We start from the raw sequence: 27,251 nt of genomic DNA, 5'->3' as shown, positions 1-27,251 counted from the left end.
GTCACGATCGTATACCGTCTAAGGGTGAAGAGAAGAAGAGATCGACATGTAGTCGGTACAAGGAAAGTGGTCATACAAGGTTGACATGTGGATCACCAGTGCCATCACAATCATCTTTCCTCTACCAAAATGGATCATCATCAAAATCCAAAGCTCATATGGTGTCAAGAAAAAGGCAATCAAAATCGCAATCATCTTTAAAATCCCAATCACAACTGGCTTCACCTTTTGGGACTGTTAACTTAGGTGATTTTTAAATGCAAACGTTGTATTATGTAGATTTATGTGTGAACTTTTAACATTTTCAGTTAGGCATGTATTAGTAACTTGAGTTTGAAAATATCTATGATCTGTTCCAGTTGTTATGACTTAATAGGCAATCATCTTAATGTCCATCGCAACGCGGAAATTACTATCGCAATGCGAAATGAAAATCGCAATGCGAAATGAAAATCGCAACGCTAATTTCGCAATGCAAAATGAAAATCGCAACGAGGGAATCACAATGCGAAATGAAAATCGTAACGCGAATTTAATTTCGCGTTACTTTCATTTTCGCGTTGCGATTCTCTCGTTGCGATTTTCATTTCGCATTGCGATAGTACTTTGCCTTCAACATAATGCAGATGAAATCAACAAAATCAACCATTACATTTCAATCAATTAAACAAGCACAAATAAGAATTATGTTAACATCAATTAAACAAATCAACTTTTACAAATCACCTTTTACAAATCAATTAAACAATAAAAAAATAAGCAATAATTATTAGAGAAAATAACACTTCTACTATTGAATCAACTTTTGCAGCCATACATCATTTTCACGCAGCTCACTTCTGAGATTAACCTGCATAAACCAAACATTTGCTCAAACAACACTTTCTACACATCTAAAACCTACAAACAGCAAATTATTGAATTCTAGGTACTTAACCAAACATTTTCAAACCACAAGCCTATAAACATACCAATTGTTTATGGACATTTTTATAACGCGGATGCAGGTAGGCAGCGTCTCGTATATATCGATCTAGCCATATAATGTCGAAACCACAAGCCTACTGCAGCTCTATCTATATCGGTGGGAGGTAGATACTTTATACTTCCTGTGATCAAACGGTCCAACGCCAAGCATACGAGAGGACCACAATCCCCTCTGGGTCCTTTCGTTTGTTGTGGTGCGGTCTCGTCTCTACTAACTGTAATATTGAGCTTCATTGGCTTCTTGTTTCCAGAACGAGTCCAATAATTTATCGCATCCAAGTATTTAGCCAAATAAGAGCTCCATAATAATATCTCTTAAATCAGCCAATGATATGTAATTTATCATGCTGTCATATACTATTGCCTTAAGGGATGGGATCTGAAGCTCGACGAGAAGCCAATGGTTACGTTCTAAAACAGGGATAAACACCTGCAATCATAAGTAATAATTCATTCATTTGCGCACTTATTTATGAATACCTTTAAACTCAATCTAAAATAAACACTAACCTTATCGACCTCCCACCATGCAGGATAAAGTTTAGCTTGTCCATTGCCCAACGCAAATGATTCATCTCGTTGATTCTTCAAGTGAACGGCGTTAAAAGACGTCGGCATAATTGTATACCGTGTATTTCTTTTATTTTCCTTAAGTTTCCTAATTATTAGAAGACGTGACACCCACGCATCGATATGCTGTTTTACAAAAAAAGACATATTAGTAACTTACATAAATTACAAAAAAAATAATCAAATGAAAAATAAGAAAATATAAGACTTACCCCTCCATCGAAATAGCCATTGTCTTCGACCCCTAATAATACGCCCACCAAGACCGATCAAGCAACAAATAGATTATCATTGAGCTTGCATATGTTAGTGAAACACCCCTGGCTTCGCTCATGTAGATAGCCCAAAATCCAGAATTGTGTCCGGTAGTTTTTTCCTCTTCTCTTCAGATACCGGTATGGTACTGGCTGGTAACTCATACGAGAGCCAACTTGAATCCATCATGTCCGGCACGTCAGAGGGTTTCTCAAGAATCCTACATATGACGCCATGTGAATCGGGATCTTGAATGGTGGGAGGGACCTCTTCAACGATGACAGTGGCCTCTTGAACGGTGGGAGGGGACTCTCGAGGAATGATAGGAGCCTTTTCAACGATAGGAGTGGACTCTTGAGGGATGATAGGCGAGTCGGGCTTCTTCTTGCGGTGTCTTCGCACTATTGGGGTATACGGAGACTTAATAGCACGTGCACGCCGTCTGATGCGTGAACTCTGCCGTGCAAGAAAAACCCGACGTAAAGCATCCACCTTATCGGTCCGCTAAATATAAAAATACAAATATCAGTAAATAAACAGACATGATATATAAACAGTGAAAACAAAGATAAATATATTTCAAACTTTCAACCAAAAGACAAAACAAAGACAAATACTAACTTCACAGTGTTAAAGTAAAAAGTTTAGCAGTTTTGGCAGCAACCGAATAAATTTACTAAGCAATCTAAGTGAAATGGTTAATTTAAGTGAAATTACGAGTAAATTTATCATCAAGTTAAATATGGAAAATCTCAAACTTACCTCGTTGCGTAGAGTATGAACCTCATTCTGCAATGATACTACCATCTCACGTAGAGCGGCAACCTCACCACGTAAAGTAGACACCTCCACACGCCATGCACCATCGTTATCGCGTAGAGTACCGATCTCCTCACGCAAGGCATTGACCTCATCACGTAACTCCCTTGACTCATCCCGTGGATGTGGAGAACATGGAGATAGAAGTCGTGGCATCTTTGTCGGTCGCCTATCATGAGGTGAAGGCGGAGAAAGAGACTCGATGATGTGACGGGATAGGTGATGGCTCTCGAAGTGGAGGAAGTGGAGGCTGCTCATCATTCGTGCCATCAAAAAAACGCTGACTAGCTTGCCACCAATCAATGGCAAGTTCAGCCTCCGTGGGTGTCAGTCTCATTAATGGAGTGTTGGCCTCCTAAAAATATAAAAACTAAAACAAAGTTAAACGTCTACTATTAATAACTTGTTTATATATGATAGTATTTGTGTTAACTTACATTATTTATTGTCGCATATGGTATTAAGTCTTCCCAATCCAACATACGTTTCCTCTTCCAGGAAATAGCCCTAGGAATATCATATGAGGATTTTAATGCATATGTCCGCATGCTGGGGAAAGCCTCGAATATCCAAATCTACAAACAATATAATAACAAACATTAGTAATTGTTAAATAATTAATTATAATTTTGAAAACATTATATAGAAATTCTTACCTTAAAGGCCCAAACAAAGCCTGACAAAGTGTATTTCGACCCATCGCCCCGCAAACTTTTGCGGTCATCAAAGGCAGACGACAACTTAGTCCAGGTAGCTTTCCATATATACGAACCCCACGGAAACAGATTCCATGCATTTAGGTCCTCTACCAATAATATTAGCTCCTGAGGAATAGGTTGTCTGGCCTCTCTGCCTAAAAAGCCGGCATACAAAAGTAGTAGAAGGCATACTCGGACAACATCGACGTCATTCATCCGAGTAAAACCATCTTTCTTATTAAACAATTTCTTCATGTCGTCGACGTGTAAGTTCGGCTTCTCTATTGACTCATCAGGAAAAACCCTGGATAACCATGATGGGCGGGTGATATGACGAGTGTACCGGCCTACATCATCGTGTCCGAATCGTAGACCAATGATTAAGCAGAACTCCTTCCGCCCAAAACAAGTATACGCCGGTGGAAAATGAAACCATATCTCTTCCTCATCACGTTGTATACTGTCGGGTAGATCGCTAGTCATGGTCTGAAGCCACAAATGGGTCAAACTAGCATCTCCACCCGGATGCTGTACTCTCAGCCATGGCCCGAAGCAGGTTTCTTCAAACAATTTTCTTTGTGCAGTTGAAAGCTTCGAAGCAATTGTAGTGGCTAGGCTAACTTTATTCCTTAATGTCAATGAAGCCGAAAAAAATTTCTACAAAAAAACAATAAACATACCAAGTTAGATATACCAAAAATTACACTGTCAAGATATACCAAAAACAAAACAATAAACATAAATAGTAGTTTATTCTTGAAACTAAAATTTGCAACACTGTTTTTGTCTTTTGGTTGAAATGAAAATCGCAACGAGATAATGAGAATCGCAACGCGGAAATGACTATCGCAACGAGAGAATCGCAACGCGAAATGACTATCGCGACCAGACAATCGCAACGCGAAATGAAAATCGCAATGCGATTTTGGTTTCGCGTTGCGATTTTTATTTCGCGTTGCGATAGTTATTTCCGCGTTGCGATTTTCATTCTCGAAACTATTCTTCTTCTGCATTACTTCAACCAAAAGACAAAGCAAAGACAAATACTAACTTCACAGGCTAAACAATTTAGCAGTATTGGCAGCAATCGAATGAATTTAATAAGAAATCTAAGTGAAATGGTTAATCTATTATTGAAATTACCAGTAAACTTATCATCAATCTCAATATGAAAAACCTAAAATAATGCAAAAATTTCAAAATAAAAATAAAAAAAAAACTAACCCTCGGAGGTTGATTTTCCATTTCTGAATGATTGTGAGGGATTTTTGACTGTGAATGGTTGTGAGGGATTTCGCCGGCGATGGGGACGGAAATCTTCGGAGATGGGGACGGATTTCGCCGTAGAGAGTGAGAGATGGAGATGGGACTGAGTGTTGTGTTTTTGGGTTTGAGGTTATGAGTTGCGATTACTGTGGACGGTTCATTTTCCGATTTATTAAAAAAAATTCGTGTTTGGAATTTGAAAAAAAAACGCGTTAATACGAATGGCGCTATGTAAATCGCGTTGCGAAAGTCAGAATCGCGTTGCGAAAGTCAGTATCTCGTTGCGATTTTGTATTATCACATTGCGATAGTAAGTATCGCATTGCGATTTTCCCAATTCGCGTTGCGATTTACTTATTCGCATTGCGATTTTCCCAATTCGCGTTGCGATTTACTTATTCGCATTGCGAATTGGGAAAATCGCAACGATACTGTAGACCATCGCAACGCGATTTTCAACTATCGCATTGCGAAAATACAACGCGAATTTGCGATAATGGAGATCGTGTTGCGAATTAGCGATCGCATTGCGATTTTGTTGGTCATTTTGACAAATCCGGAAAAAGTTGGTTAAAATCGTATATTATATGGGATTTTTGGTCACTGATATTATTTTATCTTTAAAAAATTACACATGAATATATACATAGGAGTCATGAAGGAACGAAGAAAACAGTCAAAACAGCCGCAGGGGTTTTTAGTATCTGTTTATCATTGTTTAGCTCTCATGTCGTCTTCAAGAGAAGGACACTACAGGGGAGTAAGGAAGAGGCCATGGGGAAGATACGCCGCCGAAATACGCGATCCATGGAAGAAGACTCGGGTTTGGTTGGGTACATTTGACACACCTGAAGAAGCTGCACTCGCTTACGACGGCGCCGCCCGATCCCTCCGCGGTTCCAAAGCTAAAACCAACTTCCCCACCACCCCATCATCTGTACCTCCACCTCCGCCTCCGGCTCTCTCTCTGGGTCTCAATCTTGCCTCTTACCGTCGTTGGCCTTTAGCTTCAGCTCTCCATCATCATCACCACCATTTTGCCACCATGGGTGAGTTTCTTCAAACTGGGGTTATCAAAGAAATGCCATCGACGGGACCAACCGGTGTTGTTGGTGTTTCGACCGGTCCTCCGGTTCCGGAAAATGGGTCCACGGCGTCATTTTTGGGGATTGTTCGACGTGGTTTGCCTATTGATTTGAATGAACCGCCACCCCTCTAGCTGTGAAATGTTGTTTTCTCAGGCATTTTAAGGTTCTATTTTTATTTTAACTTTTAACGATCGTTAGTTGTCTTTGGCTAATCCTTTTTTTTTCTTTTAGTATCAGAATCATCAGAGTATATTACAAAGTGAAGAACTCTGTGTACATACGTTTCCATTTCCGACTCGGTACTCAAACTGAGTCGTAGCCGTTTTTAGTGTAAACTCACCCGAAACAGTCCAAATCTTTACCGCTTCGAATCAGGTTGAAATTTATTTGTTGAAAAACTATCCAATCGTCGGTTTGCGATATTTGGAAACTTAATCGGACGATCAGAAATTGATTTTTAAATAGAGTTAAAAAGTTGAAGCACGTGGTGGTGTATTGAGAGTGGGGATTGTACACTTGGCGACGGCAAATACACAGTTAAAATTCGAACCATGCGTGTGCATTTTGCATTCATATTATATTTCGCGTGTTAAGGGACCTGGTTTAGATAAAAGTAGCAGCCTATTATATTAGACCAATTCGCCTGTTCAAGCGCGTGGGAAAGTCTGTAACCCGTCTATACTCTCTAGGTTTCTATTATTCTCCCGAATTTGGTACGATTCTAGTTATACAAGTGGTGGATCCATGCGACTCCTCATCAAGAATTTGTATGGCTATTATTTTGAGAAAAATTTTAAATTAAATTTAATTTATTAATAAAATTAAAAATTAAGAGAATTTGCATATAGAGTATTATAGTTTTAATTTCTAGATCCCGGTTATACATAAGAGATATTCCAAAATTAAGGAGACTGTTTTGGGGAATAGGGGATATGGTTTTTCAAGAAATTATTTACAAAATTGGATGATTTTATTATAATTTTCAAATTTGTTGAGATTGAAATAAAACCTCTTACAAAAGTTGTTAAAATCATATCTGTTTCAGTTTCTATAACACGTTTTAACACAAATACAAATTGAATAATAATTAAATATATATTATTTTTAATTATTTAATAAAATATATTATATTTAAACATCTAAAAAGTAAATATTGTAAAGTTAAAATTTTATAAAATCATATTACAGAAAATAAATTATGATATCATCTATTAGGTGTCGTAACATTGCAGTCTCGTGTCATATAGTCTTCCTTTGAATGGTATCCATCAGAAGAAGAAAAAGTAAAAACCTAAAATGGTAGCCATCCTCCATTGACAAACAAAAGGGAAAGCAGCAACGATGTGCCTGAAGCCGGCCTACCTAAGCTAGGGTAAACCGAACTGCACCTGTTCCTAAAATCATGCATTAGGGTTTGGCAAATCATAGGAAAAACAATGAATGGTATTGCCGGCAGTGCATCCTCGTTATATTAAAATTTTAGATCATCTATTGGTTGGGTCTTAGAGTTTGTTAGTCTTAAGGGTTTCTAATAAAGTTTAAAATCAGTTTGGGTTGACTCTTTTCTCTAATGTAAATTACAAGTATCTTTAACCTAAGACTGGAGTCGGGATGAACTTTCACGGAAGTCATAAACCATAATAAATTGAGTGTTTAAATATAATTATTAAGGTCTAAATTTAAATTTTAAAAATTAAGGGGTTCAAATTTAATTTGCTTTAATTTTAAAATTGATGGAGAAGTATTTAAACTAGAGTCCCTGGCTTCAAAATTAAAAAGAATCTAAAAAGCAATTTGACCCCAAAGATAGTTGGGGAACCAAGACTTAATTTACCTAGTTTTAAAATTGACATGACCTAGAAAACAATCAAACCTAAAATTTTGAGTCCAGACTTAATTTACCCAACTCCAAAATTAAGAGGGACTATAAAGCAATTGTCCCCTCTCAATATACATACGCCTCCATCTTTGTCCTACCTATTTGTTTAACGGTCTAAGTATAGGCTAGTCTATGTTTTAACAAACTCTTCCTATATTGTTTCCTCTATTCACTAAGCTCAAACTTAAAATTTTATTTAAGAGACATCAAATTTCGTATCATTCAAAAAAATTTAGTAAATGCATTTAGATAAATCAATCATTGTTTGTCCATCTTTATTGGCGAGTTGCATTTAGATATATCAATCATTGTTTGTCCATCTTTATTTTAATATGTTTATAAAGTAAATGTATGAATCACATTCATGGAATAATATAATAATATATTGAATAAATGTTTACATGGCAAATTACACCAATGGTCATTAATGTTTGAGTATGTTTTCATTTTTCCCACTAAAGTTTCAACAGTGATAAATTAGTCACTAATGTTGTAGATTTGTACAAAATGGTCACTGACGTTACGAATTTGTAACAAAATGATCACTCTACCATCATCTTCGTTAAATGATGACATGACAACATTAAGAGAATGATTAGTATTTAGTATTACCCCTAAACTATAGCTAAAACATCAAATAAGTCATTGAACAATAATTTTATATTTAATTTACTGCCAAAACTTTCTAATTTTATTTTTTTTCAAATACCCCACTATCTCCACTAAATTCAAACCACATTCCTTAAAAATAATAAAATGATGGAGATTTAAAAATTGTTTCTTTTTCATTTTTTATATATACTTTCTCATTTTCATTTCTTCAAGATGAGAGGTTGATATTGTTGCTGAAAGAACACAACAACAAAAATTGCAATATTGTTAAAATAAACAGAGTCAAATGCATCGATTTTACTTAATCAAATAGACAAAGAGATACAGAAAGCAGCAAACAAAACAATCGAGCTTCAAAACTTGTTGAAGAAATTGGACATGGATAATTATACATGACAAAAAGTGGCGCGTGAGACCGTAGTGATGCTTGTGTCTCAAAAAAAGATGAAAACACTACGAGAACAAGTAGTTGTCACAATGGAGTTAACAATATTGAATCATGGTGTGAGGTTGAAGATCAACAAGACAAAGAAAGAATAAGAAGAACAACAATAGTTTACAAACACTTTGATACTCCAAGTGTTTACGTTTGTAAGGAAAAATCTTTTTTTTTTGGGTTAGTAATTGACATTTGAACTTAGTTAATGTTTTACATGAAGTAACATTGCATTAAGTGAATGAAAATTATGCAACTTGAACTTATGTTAATAATCTTTAAATCTTACTAAATCCTTAAACTATGGTCAAATTCAAGAAAACAACTTCCAACAATAAGAATAGTTATGATTATATTTATGCACATTTTATGTTCTTTTCATGCTTACACGAGTGATTAACAAGCAATAAAACATACAATTGATGGTTTGATAGGAAAAATCATGTTGACAATTGCAGGTCTGAAACTAGCATTAGTTTTCATAGCAAACTTCAAACTAACAAGACAACCATAAACTATTCAATAAGTCAAAAAAATACCAACATAGAAATGTCATCATTAAACACGTGAAATTAGCTAAATAATTTGACCCAAAACGATCAATAAACGAAAACATTTGAGTTATTGATTGATGTAATGTGTTACTAATTTGCATTAGCTTGTTTGCTAACTTAACCATATAACAACTCTTGTATAGTCCAAAACGTAAACACTTGGAGTATCATAGGGTTTGTATTCGTTCTTGTTCTTTCTTTGTCTTGTTGATCTTTAACATCACACCATGATTCTATATTGTCGACTGTATTGTTGGTAGCTATTTATTCTCGTAGTGTTTCCAATTTATTGTTTTGAGACACAACCATCCTTCACTCTCACGCGTCACTTTTTGCTATGTATGATTATCCATCTCTAGCTTCTTTAACAAGTTTTGAAGCTATGTTGTTTTGTTTGTTGCTTTTGTGTTTCTTAGTCTCTTTGATTAGGTAAAATAGATGCATTTGACTCCATTTGTTTTAACAATACTACAATTTTTTGTTTGTTGTGTTCTTACAATAACAATCTTAATCTCTCATCTTAAAAAATTAAAATGAGGAAGAATATATATATATAACTATTTTTAAATCTTCGTCATTTTTTATTTTATAAGGAAGGCAGTAGAATATAGTGTAGGTTGTGGGATATTTGGAAAAAATTGAAATTAGAAAGTTTTAGGGTTAAATTAAATATAAAATCATTGTTCATTGACTAATTTGATTTTTTTAGCTATAGTTTAGGGGCAAAACTAAATGTTAATTGTTTTCTTAACATTGTCACGCCATTATTTTATCGAATATGATGGTAGATAGACCATTTTGTTACAAATTGATAAGTTAATGATCATTTTGCTACCAATCAATAATGTTAGTGACAAATTTGTCACTTTTGAAACTTCAATGGAGAATATGAAAACTTACTCAAAAACTAGTTACGTTGGTGTAGTTTGTACATATTAATATAATAATCTCAAGTAACACCTTGAAAACATTCTTGAACAAAATACTATAATCAATAATAATCTCACTTTAATACAAAACAATATATTTGTAATATCCCAAAATCCGATTAGTGACTAAAATGGGAATTTTGAAAGTTTTGTGTTCAATTTAGAAATAAATTAAAAGTTTCAGGATTTAAGTAAATAATTTTAATAGTGGATTAAATAGAAAAGATGAATGAATTAAAGGGAAAAATGGTCTTTTTATGGGAAAGATTTTTTTGAGTATTATAAAACGTGGAAAATGTGAGAAAGTTTACAGACTTCTCTTCTTCATTCTCTTCTTCTCCACCGTGAAGCCATAAGCAAAGGTAAGATCTCTTGTTGGTTGATATTTAGCTGAATTTAAGATTTGGTTATGATCATTGGGTGATAATTAAGCTTAAGGAAAGCTTAAATCATCTTAAAAACAAAGGATGGTGGAATTAGGAGAGATTAAAGATTAAGAGTTTTTGAATGAAATTTTGGAATAGAGTTCATTACTCAAATTGGAAGATAAATTTGTCTTGTCGTCAACTTAATTAAAAGATATGGAGTGATGGAATTGAATTTAGAACAAGTAGAAAATTTAGTATGATTCTTGAATTCCATATGAAAGATAGGATTTTGAGATTTAAGATGGGATAAATGAGTACAAATGGGCTTAAGTATGTGTGTTTGAGTTTAGTATATAAAAGGGGTTGGAATATGAAGTGTTTAAGTTGAAATGAAGTAATTTTCTGAATGAAAATGTGATTTCTGGACTAGGGGAATCGGTACCCATTCAAGGGGGAACTGATACCCCCTCAAACGAACCAGGATTACAGAATGTCATGGGGGAACCGATACCCCCACAGTAGGGTATCGATACCCCCTAAAGAAAAATGTGAATATTGATTTATTAAGTTCGTTTAAGCTGTTAGTATCGAATTACAAGGTGTAGGTATCTAATAATTGCCTTAAAATGTATAATTGTGTAGATACAGAGCATAAATGAGTTCTGAAAACATTGACAAGTAAGATCGATCGGGGGGAATAGATAAGATATCGATATTGACTAGTGAGGCCAGGTGAGTGCATACTTTTGGTATCTTGTGATAATGGAAATATGACTCGCGATGAGTCTATTTCCTATAGTAGAATGCATGAAGTAATGAACATGAGCATGGTTTGATATGATTATATGTGCTATATGTTGACATACTTTGTGTGTGATACATGATTTATGAAAATATTATTATATATTAATGGGAAAGCATAAAATAAGTTATGTAATGATATGCTTATAAAAGAAAAGGCATGTAGGTATATTCTATTTACAGAATAATTAAGCCAATGGTCATTATGATATATAAGAATGAAATGTAAGCTACACATAAGTGATAAGTCATGAAGATATGTGATTATGAGAATATTCAAGAGAACCGAATATAAATCGGAAGATAATAAATTAGGTGACTCTAGGAGAATAATAATATATATATATATATTAGGGGACATGAACATAATGATGATATGAACCTATAGGATAAGCACTATAGGAAGTGTGATATACTTAAAGGAAATTATGATATAGGAATTATCGAATGAAGAACTATAAAATCCCTATGAGAAAGATTATAGGTATTATATGAAACGGAATTAAATAAATAGAGTAAACTAGTATTTAAATATTGTGAAATAAATTATATAAGTTATATGTTATTGAAAAAGTTAGTGTAATAAATCATGTAACTGATAAAAGGGAAATGAGATAAGATAAATAACAATCACCTATAAGATTCAAATAAGATTCTATGAATATGTAGCGTAAACTATATAAGGGAGACTTAGATATTATATGATTTAAGTCTGAAATGAACATAAGATATAGTCAGGTGAAATTATTATGTGACATGAGTATATGAATATGTTAGATAAGTAATATGGGAAGGTCGTTATGTTAAATGAAACAATGATCTAAAACTGTTAGATTTTTTATATGATATGAAGTATAGTACAAAGTACTTGAAATCATATGAGGATGTTATAGGAATTAGAAATATAAATTATATGGCCTTAATGTATCAATTATAGGAAAAATGAGTGCATGATGTTGTAATAAATTATAGAAAGTGGTGTAATGAAATTATATGAATAAGTGAAAGAGTAAAATAAGTTAATCAATATTGACCTAAATTATATTATGAATTAGTGGTATAAGAATATAATATAAAATATGCAATAAGAATCTATGTGATATGACCTATGAGATCATATGAAATATTATATGACTATGTAATTATATGAAAAAAAATATAATTATATGTGATAAGCTCTGTGATATGTGAATCATATGAAAATGTTCTACGTGTAAGTGAACCATGTGTCTACACATATCTATGATATGTGATTTATATGACAGTGAACTGTGTGAAAGAACTATGAGACTACGTGTATATGTGAATGTGTGACAACATAAATATTAATGTCCATGTTATGCGACATGAGAGCTAGAGGTATAGTTGGCATGCCAAGAGTCGAGGGCCTACGCTGTCCTTCGGGACATATATGTATTCTTTGGAACATGTGTGAGGTCTTTTGAGACACATACTTGATCATTGACATATGTATATGATTCTTAAGGAATTTTCTACGTGGTCCTTAGGGATAATCTTATATGGCACTTCAGTGCATTTCTACGCGGCACTACAGTGCAATTTTACGTGGTACTTCGGTGCATTTATATGAGCTTTGGTGATAGTATTAATGCACAACCTCAATAGACTCACATATCTACAGTTCTCACAATGTACATGGGCTAATCAAGAGATAATAACAAATACACTATACATGATATGTATGTTTGTTAATGTTAAGTGTGTTAGAGAAATCTCATGATGATACGTTGGTGAATTGATATAGTTATATATGTGCTATATGATGTGTATGCATGGTGAGTAAAGGGTCATATGATCAAAGAAATCAATGATAATGATAAGAATTATAATAAAGATAAAGAATTGATATGCATATGTTTGTAGTTATGTTTGATACATAATGCATTCCATAGTTTATGAAGTTTACATGAAGTATGCATAATAGCAATTAGAAATGATATGTTATAGTAAATTTAATTATGTCTCACTAAGTCATAGACTTAGCGTGTGATTGTTTCACACGTAGGTTATAGAAGCGAGAAGAGAATCTAAGAGGAGCAAGACATGTTAGCATCTTCCTTAAAACGTTTCAGATCAGAAAAGAAATGTTTAATATATATTTGATTCTTTTAGATATAGTTAGCATGTAATATAAATAATTTGAATAGTATATGATCTGATAAGTTTGTAAATTTTTATGATGAAATAATATGAAGCTTTCTTTAACAGAAATTTTTTATTATTTTGAACAAGAGTTTTAAAAATTGATGTGACACCTCAGACTCAAATAGAGTATTACAATATTTCTTTTCAACGAATACCTCTTTTCGTCACTAAGGCAATGTCGTGAACAAAATGCAAAACCACCTACGCTGACGTGTCTTTTCACTTATCTTTTTCTCTATTTAGACATTTCATCCTTTTACTCTACAAAAGTTAGCGTATTAGTCTCTCTACATTTTTTTAATGAGATTATCATCATCAACATTGAAACATTAATTCTTTTTCTTATGAGGTTTAAAGGTATCAAAACCCTCGAACTTTAAAAATATAATTAAATTTCTTGTTTTTCTTCAAACAATTAAATTTCAAAAATTTAATAGTAATTATTAAATTAAACAATTTATTTCGATTAAGTGATATGATATGTCATATCATAATATTATAAAATTATTTTTTAAAATTATTTGTTTTAATATTTTTAAATTTTTTATCTTTTTTTTATAAAAAGATATAAATCTTACATGACAATATTATAATTAATCAGGATTATATTATACAAATTTATCCCTTAATATTTAAAAAATTGTCATTTTTTGTTATTGTTTTTAATATTTTAGATCTTATTATTTTAATTTTCGATCAAAATATTTCATGTTAGAAGAAAATTGTTAATTGACTGATGGTCAACGTATGTTGTTGACGCGATATTTTTACGTATACATAATTGAGAATATAAAATGTTGTATTATTACTTTAAATGAAATGACACATGTCACATTATTACTATAAATGATGCGGTACATCATAGTTATGTACTTAAATATATGTGAAAAATATAATATATTTTTAGTATAAAATATTTGAATAAAAAATAAAATACTAAATTTAAATGCCAAAAAATGAATTAAGACGAAAGTGAATATTTATATAAATGTTGGAGTAATTTTGTTAGATGCGTTCTCAAATGACCCACGACCAGTCCCTTGTCGTTTTGAAACAACAATTATTTAAATATATTTTACTCAACTTAAGAAATGACTGAAAATAATACTACTTGGAAATGTAGGGAGTCCCTATTTTGAATGACTAAAGCATCGAGGGACTGAAAAGCAATTGTCAGATAATAGTAGATGCCTGCGTAATCGGCAACGATTGCCCACCCAATCTTCGTTATTTGAGTTTAGTTATTTTATTTTGAGTTTAATTGTTATATTTTGTGTGATTATTTTATTTTAGTTTGAATTTAGTACAAAATTTATAATAATTATTTTTGTAAATATATTTTACAATGTTAAATACGAGGATGCATAAATTAGAGAAAGTATATTTCAAGTCAAGAATTAAATAAAATTAAATGTTTTATTTTTAAAAAAAAACTTGTTAATTTAGTAAGAAAAACAAAATCCGCTACTGGAGTTGATGAAACGTATGAAGAGCCCAATACGCAAACTGTTTGTGATTCCTTTTTCTCTAACACTTCACCTACTCCCACCGTCACCACTTAAACACTTCGTCATCAGCGCCACCGTTGCTGCCTGACGTAGCAGGCCCCTCCATTTCAATGTCCAAACACTCTCTACGGAGTTTGGACAGATAAGAACGTTCTGGGACCCGCACCCTGGCTACAAGAATCTGTCGGCAGCCATCGCTTTATGCAAATCATCAACGCTTCCTAACCTTTGTTAATTTCTGTTTTTATGAATCAAATCCAAATTTATTTTAAAATGACCTTTCGACATTCATTTTATTTTCTATCAAAATCCAAGTTAGACTTTAACACCAAAACAAATAATGAGATTAACAAAAAAATTAATTGAAATTTTATTAATATCAAATTATAAAAATGTATGAATTAATTAACTCATAATTTCAAACTTTGATGAAATTAACGTGAAGTAATTCAATGTGTACTATACATCCACGTTATCTTTCTAGAAACTAAACACGTATGGATAATTTTTTAGGGTAAACTATTTGTTTGGTCATTCATTTGTGTATTTCTTTGGTCACTTATTTATTTTTAAATGTATATATATATATAACGTTGCATTTTATTTTTATTTTGATAATCTATTATTAAAAAATTATAACAATTATAATGTGATATTTTATAATATTTTTAATTTTTATATCATTATATTTATATCGGTTGAATAAAATCAATTTAAAACAATAAAAGAATAATGATATATAAATAAAAAATAAAAAAACTATATATTTAAAGATCATTGTAAATTTTTAATGACAATTGATTATTATGAAAGCAAATGATAATATTAAATATGATATAAAAATAGGATAAATAATGCAGTTAGTACATAAACTATCAGTTTTGATCTATTTTAATACTTAAACTTTTAATTTTTTAAAATTATACATAAAGTTTAATTTTTGTTTTATTTTAAAACATCATTGCAAAATTTAACGATACGTTTTGAATTTTTTTTGAAAATTTAGGTGCTAAACATAAAAAAATGATAGTTTACATACTAAACACATTGATTTTTTTATAGTGAGTACTAAAATGAAACAAAAACTAACTATTAAGTATGATTTTGAACAAATTAAAAGTTTAGGTCTAAATCAGATCAAAACTAATAGTTTAAATACTAAATGTATAATTTATCCTTAAAAATAATTAAAAAATAAAAATAAAAAGAAATAGGTAATTTATCCTATTTTATAGTTTATAATCCACAAAATGAACGTTAGCCGTATGGCGGCGATTTTCCCGATATATCATCGGTGACCGGTAATATTATCGATCTAACACCGGTCAGACTGTATTTCCCGATCTAACACCCTTAGCAGTAAAGCGCCCCCTGCACCGCGTATACGATGATTTGGCGCCACGTGGGGTATAGCGCGCCCTGCACCGCGCTGTACGGTGAGCTGGCGTCACGTGGGTATAACGCGGCCCCTGAAGCGCGCTATACCTATATATCTGACACGTGGGGTATAGTGCGGTGCAGGGGGCACGCTATACCCCTAATTACTCACGTCCTCATCTTCCCTATAAATATCCACATCCTCAATCACTTTTATCACACTAAATTTTCTCAAATTCTCTAATTTCTCTCAAATACTCTCTTTTTAAGGTATATTTTATAATATTTTTACTATTATGTTTTTACTTTATTTAATATTTACTAATATAATTCTTTTGCTGATATATAATGGAATGCAGTCTACTTCGCTCAGATAGAAATCATATATCTCTACACTTTGCTGATACGGTAACGTTTTAATTTAAATTATTAGTAATATTTAGTTATTTATTTAATGCATGATTATTAGATTAAGAATTAAATATCTCGACACTTTGCCGATACGGTAACATTTTAATGTTTTAATTTAATTTAAATTATTAGTAATAATTAGTTGATTCATTTAATGCATGATTATTAGATTAAGAATTAATTTTTGTAATTATTTATTTTAGGAGAAGGACGTGTATTAGATCCTTTTATTAGGAATCTTAAGTTAGTGATACCAGTCGTGTCTTGCCATATTTAGTAGAGGCTGGATTCAGTTATATAGGTAGATATCAGGGTCACTGTAAGATAGAGCCAGACCTAATTTCTGCCTTAGTAGAGCGGTGGAGGCCAGAGACCCACACATTCCATCTTCCGTGCGGAGAGTGCACGATCACGCTTGAGGATATTTCTATGCACCTGAGGCTTCCGGTGGATGGAGATGTGATATGGATGATAGCTTCCGGTTCTTGAACTGCTTTGTGTCGGGATAGTCTAGGACGTGTCCCGGAAAATTTTATCGGAGGTAGGATACCGTTAAATGGTTAGATGCCAATTTTCGGGAGTTGAGCGCAGACGCCTCTAAGGAGAGATTAAGATGTATGCACGGGCATGCATACTGCAGTGATTGTTTATTTTTTTAATCTTCATCGGTGATTATCAAATGACATTAACTTGAAGTAAATGCAAATTAAAGTAGAAGAATTATTATTTGACCATAAAATACATCATTTCCTCATCAATTGTTACTTGATGACAACAGAAGTGGACATATTTTCTAGTGTGTCATGGGTTTCTACAATGCCCACATCTTCTGTCTTGTCTAGATCTTTCTCTAATATCCATATCGCAATAAAATTTACGCCATTATTTGAGTTTAAAAGTGCGACACTATTAAATATGTAAAAAAAATAAATGAAACAAACCCGATTTAATAAATTATATATGAACGAACATATAACACAATAAAATTTTTACACATCAACATAAATAAATTAAATAATATAATTTTATTATTACCTGCACCGCAAAACTATTTCGACGTATGCTCCCGCTTTCCAATTTTACAAACACAAAATTAATTGAAAATAATTAGTATATATTTTTTTCAAATAATCATAATAAACAATAAATAAAAAAATTATAACAAAATTACCTTATAACGAAAAATCGCACGAACTTCTAAATAAAATATGAGAAGATTGCCAGAATTATTGAGTCGTTGATGGAATTGTTGTATTAATTTATAAGTTGATATGAGAGATGTGAGAAATTAACCGGCGGAGAATGATATTTATAGCGAGGAAAGTTATACAAAATGCGATATCTGATCCGCGCTATATAAAATTATGTTTAAAGGTATGTCGCGGTACCTACCCCGCGCTATATAAAATTATGTCAGGAGTAAAGGTATAGCGCAGTACCTGATCCGCGCTTACCCTACGTGGCGTATAGCGCGCTGCAGGGGCCGCCCTATACCCACGTGGCGCCAGCTCACCGTATAACGCGGTGCAGGGGGCGCGCTATACCCCACGTGGCGTCAAATCATCGTATAACGCGAAACAAGAGACGCGCTTTACTATTAAGGGTATTAAATCAAAAAATATAATCTGACAGGTGTTAGATCAATAACATTATCGACCACTGATGATATATCGAAAAAAATCGCCCCGTATGACATAATCGAGTATGTATTATAATAAAGAAACTATATTTTATTATAAGAAATCAATAATTGTGGGGAAAGCGAAATCTTTGACTATGAGCCTCATATGCATCGACGACAGAAGACCGGACCCCACAGAGAAAAAGCGGCAGCCGCGCTTCCACACTTCCCACTAACAGCGGTGGCGCCCTCGTGGGACCCGGTCTTGCCTCCTTTTAATTTTTTTCAGTAGAATGATTAGGATTTTGGATAGCGGTAGACATACGGATTCAAAAGGATCGGACGGTAACACGTGCAATTCAAATCACGGATCTCGAGTTCATTATCCCTACGAGGAATCGGTTAATCTGTGTCTTTCAAAGGTGGGGAATTACCAGCACACAATCCTGTTCATCGAAATAATAGGGTAACTCGCAAAATAAGAAAGTTGTTACCTTATCAATTCATCAAACAATGGATTTGTATCCAAAGAACAAATTACCCAAATCACAATGGAACCCAATTGGCAGATCTATACGTAGTAATCCCCCAATCGCATTAGATTACTCAATTAAACATTTTAGCTAATCACCGCATTGAACCTTGTTTTCCTAATTAGATATTTAAATATAACTTTTATGTTTAATCATTTGATACTTCATGATTCAAATTGATTCTTATCATAGATAAGAAAGTAGAAAACAAATATCAATTTGGATCAATGAATTAAATTAAAATACTTAACTAGACATCAATACTTTAAGTACTGAATTACACATTAAAACATGATTTAAGTTTCAATATATATATATATATATGTCCGAAGAAGTTGATCTTACGTTAACTCATCCGAAAAAAAAAATACAGGAAATAGTTAAAAACAACAGACAAAAACTAACATTTATCTGTTGCAAAAAAGGGGAGATCAACTTCTTCATTAAGTATTTACGGTCGCTCTCGCGTAATTTTTAACATTCTGCCGGGGGTTTTATTTATTTAAATAAATGTGGTTTTTTAGGCTAAAAAGATTAATAATTTAAACGCGACAAATAAAAAATTAGTGCTTTCCGGCTCTAGACATCGACGATGGCAGGCTTGTAATGCCTTGATTTTCGAGTCAGTAATTTCGATCAATCCGAAACCCGTCAATAGAGCCCATTATATTTTTCAAACTAAATTAGACCAATCCTTAAGGGTATTGGGCTTAGATTGGCCCAATAAGCTAAGGATAGTGATGTTTTTAAAGGTGAGTTAAAGTAAGAAGGACTAGAAATGTAATTTATCAATAGTTGTTTCAAGGGCAATGAAACCTTTCTTCTCCAGAGAATTCCATGAAAATAATCAGCCTAAAAATATATCCTCTTCTTTTTTCCTTTCCTCTCCCACAGTTAAACAAAGAGGTGAGAGCCCTTGAGATTTCAAGCTTCTTTTTTCCTTTCCTCTCCCACAGTTAAACAAAGAGGTGAGAGCCCTTGAGATTTCAAGCATAAATTGAAGAAATCAAGGTAAGAAACATATTCTTCATCTCATAAGTTTCCATTACAGCTTTTAATCTTAAGATTTGATTTATATTTTCAAAAATGGGTTTTTATGGGTTTTAAGAAATTAAGTGATTCAAGCCATTTTAAAAAAGATTTGAGTTATAAGGAATGTATTTAAGTTTTATTCAGCCTCTAGTTGAGTAAATAACTCATTTCAAATATGTTGTCAACGAAAGAGGTTGAAGAGAGTTCAGAAGCCAAGGGTAAAAGAAAGGTGGATTCCTAGTTGTTTGAGATAGATTATAGCATCTAAAGAATCCAGGTAATACACTATTAGCTTTTCCATACCAGTTGTAGGATCATTAGAAAAAAGTTTTTTGAAAGTTGAATATGATCTGTTTATTAACATTCCATGATAGGTTTTATGTTTAATTTTTCAACATATTTTAAGTCTTGGTCATGCTCTCTAATATCATATAAGACTTTAAGAATGTTTGAGGACCTCGCTAGGGTCATTGGGATTGAAAAATAGAGTTTATCGTGCTTGTTTTATGATTTATGTAGGTAGAGTATTGATACTATAAGGTTAATATCGATACATGTTCTTCGTTTATGGGTAAAATCGTGTTTTCTGGGCAAGAGTATCGAAACTTTAGGTCATAGTTTCGAAACTCCTAGGAAGTATCGAAACTAGGCATAATAGAATGTTTAAAAGTATCAATACTTATATAAAATATTGAAACCTTTACGGGAGTATCGATATTATTGGCTAGAATCGATACTTTCAGTTTGTTTTGGGTCAAAAAGTTCATTTTCGAGAGATTTAGACTCGAAGCACCTCAACACTTCTTTATATCACCAAATAAGACTACAAGTGAGAACATAATTAATGTTTAATTAAACGTAGAAATCAAATAATTAAGGAAAAATAATACTAGTCTTGTTTGATGCTTAGGAAACGATTCGGACACCCAATTCCTTAGAAAAACTGGTGGAGTCGAAGTATAGATGCAGTCCTTAAAACTGAGGCCTGACACTCGCAAGAAGTTGGTTTGTCACGAATATGATATCCGATGTAGAATTCCGGGGGCTATATCCTAGTAGACTAAAAGAGTACGTGAGCAGTGAGATGCAGTAATCCCTCAGTTGTATCATGATGTCTACAGTTGTGTAGAGAGTGAATATCCTCATTTAGCATATCATATTAGTAAACTTAATAACTAGTATTTCAGTGATATACAATTAGTATGTTTTAGTTATTAGTGTATTTAACTCAGCCTTAGGATTGTTTCCGTGGACATGTCAGTAAAATTCAGCAGGTGAGGAGCAGTAAATAAACCAAAACTCAATTTAGAACATTGCAGATTTAGAGTACGTCTCAGTATTTTTAAAATGACATTTATAATTAAAAGCTTTATTATTAAGTTGAATTTTGATTTCAGTAAAACAATCTGTATTATTTTTATAAAATATAAATATTTTAATTTGAAACTCCTCATTGTAAAGATTTTATTTATTAATTTATTTTAATTTAAAAAAATAAAAAAAAATTAATCAGCCACTTCAATAATTTCGTGTAGCATCTTAAGTAATTCTGTGTAGTACCTTAAATCGATCAATTGTGTCGTACTGGTAGGGTGTTACAAGGTTGGTTAAGATCTATATTGAGAAGCGGACGCCGTTTGATTTCGTGGTGGTATAGATCGATGATGGACGATGAATATGAGTCGCTCTGTACCTCACCGTTGAACGTCTCATGACAATCACGATGGTCGAATCTCAATACTTGGAATTGTAGTCCTTTCACAACATTAGGCCGAGCCAACGCATCGAAGTAAAAAACGTGGGGACACGCCGCGACAGCCGGAACGCCGTTGGCGAAAACAACGACGACTGGCGAAAACACCGACGACTGGCGAAACTTTCCCGAAAGGGAACTGAAAGGCGGAAGATCCGTATCCGGCAACCACCCCGCTTCCGAGGTTGAGATCTAAAGGGGAACAATCGACCTTGAGTGACGTCGGCTCACGGCTCGATGATTCCACCGTGCTACTCTGGCTAGAGCTCTGATTGTTGTTTCTATCATTATTGTTATAATTACCTCCAATATTGAGAATTTAACCGGGAAGGGGGGAAATTAGTCTTCGCCTTGGCGCCGCGAAACTCCCTGGCGGCTTCCTCAGCCGTATCGAAAGTTCCTAGCCAAACACGGCTCTTTTTCCCTGGATTTCTGATCTCAGCTGCGTAACGACCCCATGGACGCTTCCGTACACCTCTGAAATGAGCCTCTTTATTATCTCCGTTGCCGTTTCCCTTTACTTCCGCCGTTTTTTTCCCTCGGCGCCATTAATGGACTCCAATTACCCCGTTTTAAGAAAGAAAGTGACGAAATTTGTTGAGATTTTCGTTTGTGCTTGTAACGAAGGGCGGGAGGGAGAGTTTTTATATGGGAGGACGAATCTGCGAGGAATTGAAGGAAGCGAGGTGGCACAGTCAACTAGATTTGACTGAATGATGGCAGTTTGTAAATTTAAGCAAACGTAGATTAAGTGGCTTGTGGGTTGTCTTGAAGACATCATTCTATCTGTCTCTATCATCATTTTGATCATCTAACGGCAGTTATACTACGGTTGATTGTGTGCGGTGGTATGAGTTCCTCTCATTCAATCTTCCGGCGCGTCCATTCAACACTCTACTTTAAAAAAAAATTGCATCCAAAATATTCATACAATAAATATATTGTAAAAACAATTTAATCCAATTTTCATAAATTGTTTTCATACTTATCAACATATATTATTGACTATTTATATATAAATACAAATTATTATATTAATTCAATATATGAAATTAATGTAATTTTTAATTCTACTATTAAATAAAAAAAATTATTATATAATTACAAAAAAATATATTTATAATTAAATTCAAATTTATGTATTAAATTGCATATTGATATTAGTTCTTTTAAAAATTTAATGATATAAAGGTAAATTATCGTTTTAGTCACTGCATCATCATCGTTGTTTAATTTTGATTATTAAGTTTTTCAATAAAATCATCACTAATATAATATATATTATTTGATTATGCAATGCATCAAAAGCAAATTCAGTGATTAAAACAAAATGATAATAATTTAGTGATCAATAGAATAATTTTCTATTGAGAAAATGAAGCGCGTGAGTTGAAAAGTTGTCGGCATGTTTGGCTAAGGAGCCGAGCGACTTTGCCGCTAAAGCCACGCCTTCATTTAAATTCACCTGTTGAACCGCTAGCAATGACCGAATGATGTTCGCACACCGCCCAATCAAATCTCACACGTTTCTTTCGTTCCAATTATGCGTGTTGGTGGGCACTCTAAACGCCACATGAGTAGGCTCTGACATCTAGTATTGATCTCACCCGACAGGCATCTTCCCCCACTCCCTTCAATCTTTGAGTGCAATATACGCTCTTCATTAAGCAAAATTACTCCACTATCCATCTTAACGGTTTCAAATAGACTTTTGAGTCGAAGTTATGTATGATGAAATTGTTGAGGATATTAATAGCGCTAATGCATTGTGCTTTTCAATGAAGTAGAAAGACAACTGGCCATAATCTACATGTGTTTCAGTTGGTGAACGCATGCCAAGAGACCGAGTACTTGAAATTGGGCCATGCCATATGCAAAAACAAAAACAATCCAGTCCAAGTGGCCGCCTAATTTGAAGAACCTGCAATTTAATCCTATTTGGGCTCCAAACCAAATAAACATATGCATAAGAAATGGAAATATATAAAAAATGCTATTTTAAATGTGCCAAATAATAATTTTAATATCTGAATCCATAATCCAAGTTACCATTTCTATTTCTGTGTGGAACTCTGAGTATATATAGGAGTGGAAATGGACCTGCCTCCTCCTCTTGATGAAGCTAATCAGTTTTAGTTAACAATTGTAAGTTGGCGACACTTGAATTCTATGTAATGAAAACATTGTTCCACCAAACTCTCCTTATAGAAATAATGTTAGTTTAAGGGTACACCAAATGATTTGCTTCCAAGTTCTGCAACATTCCCTCTGCTTCACTCATGATCACCTTCCACACGGATGAACCCAGACAAGGCCATCGTCTATGAAAATTTAAACGTTTTCTTTTAATAATTTGTTAACGTTCTCAACAAAATATTAAGATTCCAATTTCATCGGCTATCATATTCTGTAGATGATCTGCAAATATCACTTTCGGCCAAGTCGAGAAGATTGGATCTCAAACAGGACATTTTCATCACGTCTTCAAAAACTTAAAATCAGACTTCATTTCAACATGAACAATAGTAATATAGGTTGGATGATATCATTTTGTTTTAACCGTACATGATTATCATCACATTGATATGCTACGAAATCCAAGTTATAATCAAATATTTACAAAGCATGATCCACATTCAAAACTTGCACGCAGAGAAATGAATCCTCTCTCAACCTCTGGTTTCTCCCTTCGTTCTACCACCCAACAAATCCCAAGAAACTGAACCAAACAAAATCATAAATTAAAACATCAGAATCAATAAACACAACAACAACGACACTAAATTACTAATTGTAACGCTAGATTGAACCTTGATCCGATGACAGAATCAATACTCAATACCCGGTACGTAGTTTTAGCAGGTGAAGCTTGTAAAATAAGAAATTTGAGATCTTTTTCCCAGAACCTTGCTTTATGAAATAATAATACCCAGATTCTGGGAATTTTGAAAACAATGAACGAACCTGAGAGAACGAACAGCGAGGTGCTGGGGAAAGAACATGGAAGAAGAAGTTGGCTCCGTGAAGGAACACCACAACTCCGGTACACCCCAGCACGAACAGCTCCATCATCGTTGCAAATCAAAAGAAGCCTTATCTCGCCAAACAAAAACAGAACCCAAGGAAAGTCGAAATACAAAAGAAAAAGAGCAGCGGCAGAGTCAAAGCACTCCCTAGATTCTTATATAATTGGACTTTGCTTGATGATTATCTAATTAAATGTAGACTATCATAGTGGTGTTATTATATCAATTTGGGTTAATTCCATAAGACGTCCTCAAACTGTAATCTATATTCTATGTTGATCCTTAAATTTTAAAACATATCCATTGAATAATTTTATTAGCTAATCATCATCTTAGGATTAAATTCTAATTCGGATATGATACTAAATATATTTAAAAAAAAGCGCGTGCGCGCACACACATATATATATATACCCAGTACAAGGTCATGACATACCTAAGACTCAATTGAGATTTATATAAGACTCTACAAATTGCCCACCAAGAGTAACGGTGGTGGGATTCGAACTTGACCTTACAAGCTCAAATTCTTGAATCCCAACCACTTGGGCCAATACTAGTTGGCACAACTTTGAGAGTTTATAAGCATTTACATTATATATTTTATCAAATATTTTTTTTTTCAAAATAGAGTGATGATCCTAAAATATTTGATATTAAAACGTTTCTTTACTATTTAATTTTACGTTGGGTATTCTACTGAATATTTGATAATCAAATAGAATAAATTGAATGAACAACGGTAACAATGATTCATAATAAGAACATCATAAGATTAAATAAAAGATAATATCATGTTTTGAAAAGGTGAAAAAACACATAAAAAATAATCCAAGTTAATTCTAGATATATTTAAATATAGAATAAACTAGGTATTTGGTACTTAAATGATCAATTTTGATATGTTTTAGTATTTAAACTTTTAATTTTTTAAAATCATACCTAACTTTTAGTTTTTGTTTAATTTTAGTACCTCATTGTTAAGAACTTAATGGGTCATTTGCCTGTGGCACCTTTTTATGAGTAAATTACATCATTCAAACTATCTTTTCATTTCTAGTTTGGTACTAAAATTTACTTTTTTTTATTTAACTACTCAACTTCAAATTACTCATAATTAATCACTTTTTAAAAAAATATTTTATTTATATATTAATAAAATAAATAAAAAATTCATGTCACAAAATTATTAATAAAATAAATTAGAGTGATTAAAATAAGAGAAATTTAAAAGTTGAGTAGTTAAATTAAAAAAATTTAAACTTTCCAAACTAGAAATGAAAAGATAGTTTGAATGATGTAATTTACACATAAAAAAATGCTGCCGTTAAGTTTTCAGCGTGATACTAAAAATGAAACAAAAACTAAATATTAGACATAGTTTTGAAAAATGCAAGTTTTGGTATTAAAATGGATCAAATGTGATAGTTTAGGTACTAAACGCATAATTTACGCTTAAATATAAAAACTATAGAATATAAATTCTGGTCTGCCAACTGCCATTCTCGGGTTTAGGCTTAGCCACAAGCTATGATAAAGTTGTGACCGACCCGCCGCCACCAACCACTGATGCTGCACTTCTGGCTCTGTCTACTTGGACTTCTAGTTTTCATATGGGTCGTTGTTCTGCAAGTGATCCCCTGTTTTACTTTATCAAGCCTTACAGTTTACACAATTGGTGGTCGAATCTTTAGTTGTAGTCCTTGTCTATACTCAAATTTAGAACCTAGTCCTTACACTTTAGTTAGATGTAGTCATTTTCTATCATCAGTTTGTCCATTAAGCCACAACTTTTTAGAAAAATCTTCATTCCAACTCATTACGTTGAAATAAATTTCTTTTTGTGTGCTTAGAAAATGACACTTAATGGAAAAACTGAAATAAAATAATGAAATTATGTTAAATTTGATATATATCAAACTGAAATACAATAGTTAAATCTTAAATGTGAGAATAGCAAAGGGACCAAAAGTACAGTTTGACCTATAATTGTTTAAATCTTTGTTTATTATTGGGATGTCGAGTCATCATGACCTCAGTGAGTCTTATCCATTTATCAATTGAATACACATGGAGCCGGGTGGATTATTATTAACCCAAACGTATGTGATGTATTGTATTTCTTATGGAAAATTTAATTCCAATACATCCGGATAAACATAAGATTAGAATATAGCATGAAATAAATTATCTTCGTAGTAAAAAAATATTATTATTTCTTGAAGATTTAGATTTGAGCATCGAGAATGTTAAAAGTGTGAGTGTTCAATATCAAGAGGTTAAAATTATCTTTGAACATATATTACTTTATATTTACCACATATTAAAAAAATCGAATCTAATAAATTTTAACTTAATTCAATTTTATGAGATTGTCTTTTTTTAAAAAAAATTGAGTCAAAATTATATTAGATTGAGTTTTTTTTAAGAACTATATCAAATCGAATTTAAGTTTAAGATAAAAAAAATTTAACTTGACTTGAGAATAATTGTACAAGTATCTCATTCTCATATATTTAAAATAATTAATAAAATCTTTGTCTATATATTTTTCAGTTAAAT

General features: G+C 32.7%; 1 protein-coding gene and 1 pseudogene across 1 annotated transcript; one reads left to right on the top strand and one right to left on the bottom strand.

Moving 5' to 3' along the window:
- The first annotated feature begins 5,306 nt into the window (after positions 1-5,306).
- LOC120169693 (ethylene-responsive transcription factor 12-like) lies at positions 5,307-9,889 on the top strand. The gene is made up of 2 exons (XM_039177812.1): positions 5,307-5,883; positions 9,880-9,889. The coding sequence occupies exon 1, from the start codon at positions 5,323-5,325 to the stop codon at positions 5,812-5,814; it is 492 nt and encodes a 163-aa protein (XP_039033743.1). The 5' UTR covers positions 5,307-5,322; the 3' UTR covers positions 5,815-5,883; positions 9,880-9,889.
- A 5,090-nt stretch (positions 9,890-14,979) lies between these two features.
- Positions 14,980-22,227, bottom strand: LOC120169456 (annotated as a pseudogene).
- Positions 22,228-27,251: the final 5,024 nt, after the last annotated feature.

The sequence above is a fragment of the Hibiscus syriacus genome, unplaced genomic scaffold (genome assembly GCF_006381635.1).
Source record: "Hibiscus syriacus cultivar Baekdansim isolate YM2019G1 unplaced genomic scaffold, ASM638163v2 tig00111769_pilon, whole genome shotgun sequence".
NCBI classification, from domain to species: domain Eukaryota; kingdom Viridiplantae; phylum Streptophyta; class Magnoliopsida; order Malvales; family Malvaceae; genus Hibiscus; species Hibiscus syriacus.
The sequence above is the reverse complement of the archived record's forward strand: the minus strand, read 5'-3'. Positions and strand labels throughout refer to the sequence as shown.

Bases quoted from the DNA above. Each gene is read 5' to 3' on its own strand.
- LOC120169693 (XM_039177812.1), top strand. From the start codon at position 5,323: ATGTCGTCTTCAAGAGAAGGACACTACAGGGGAGTAAGGAAGAGGCCA.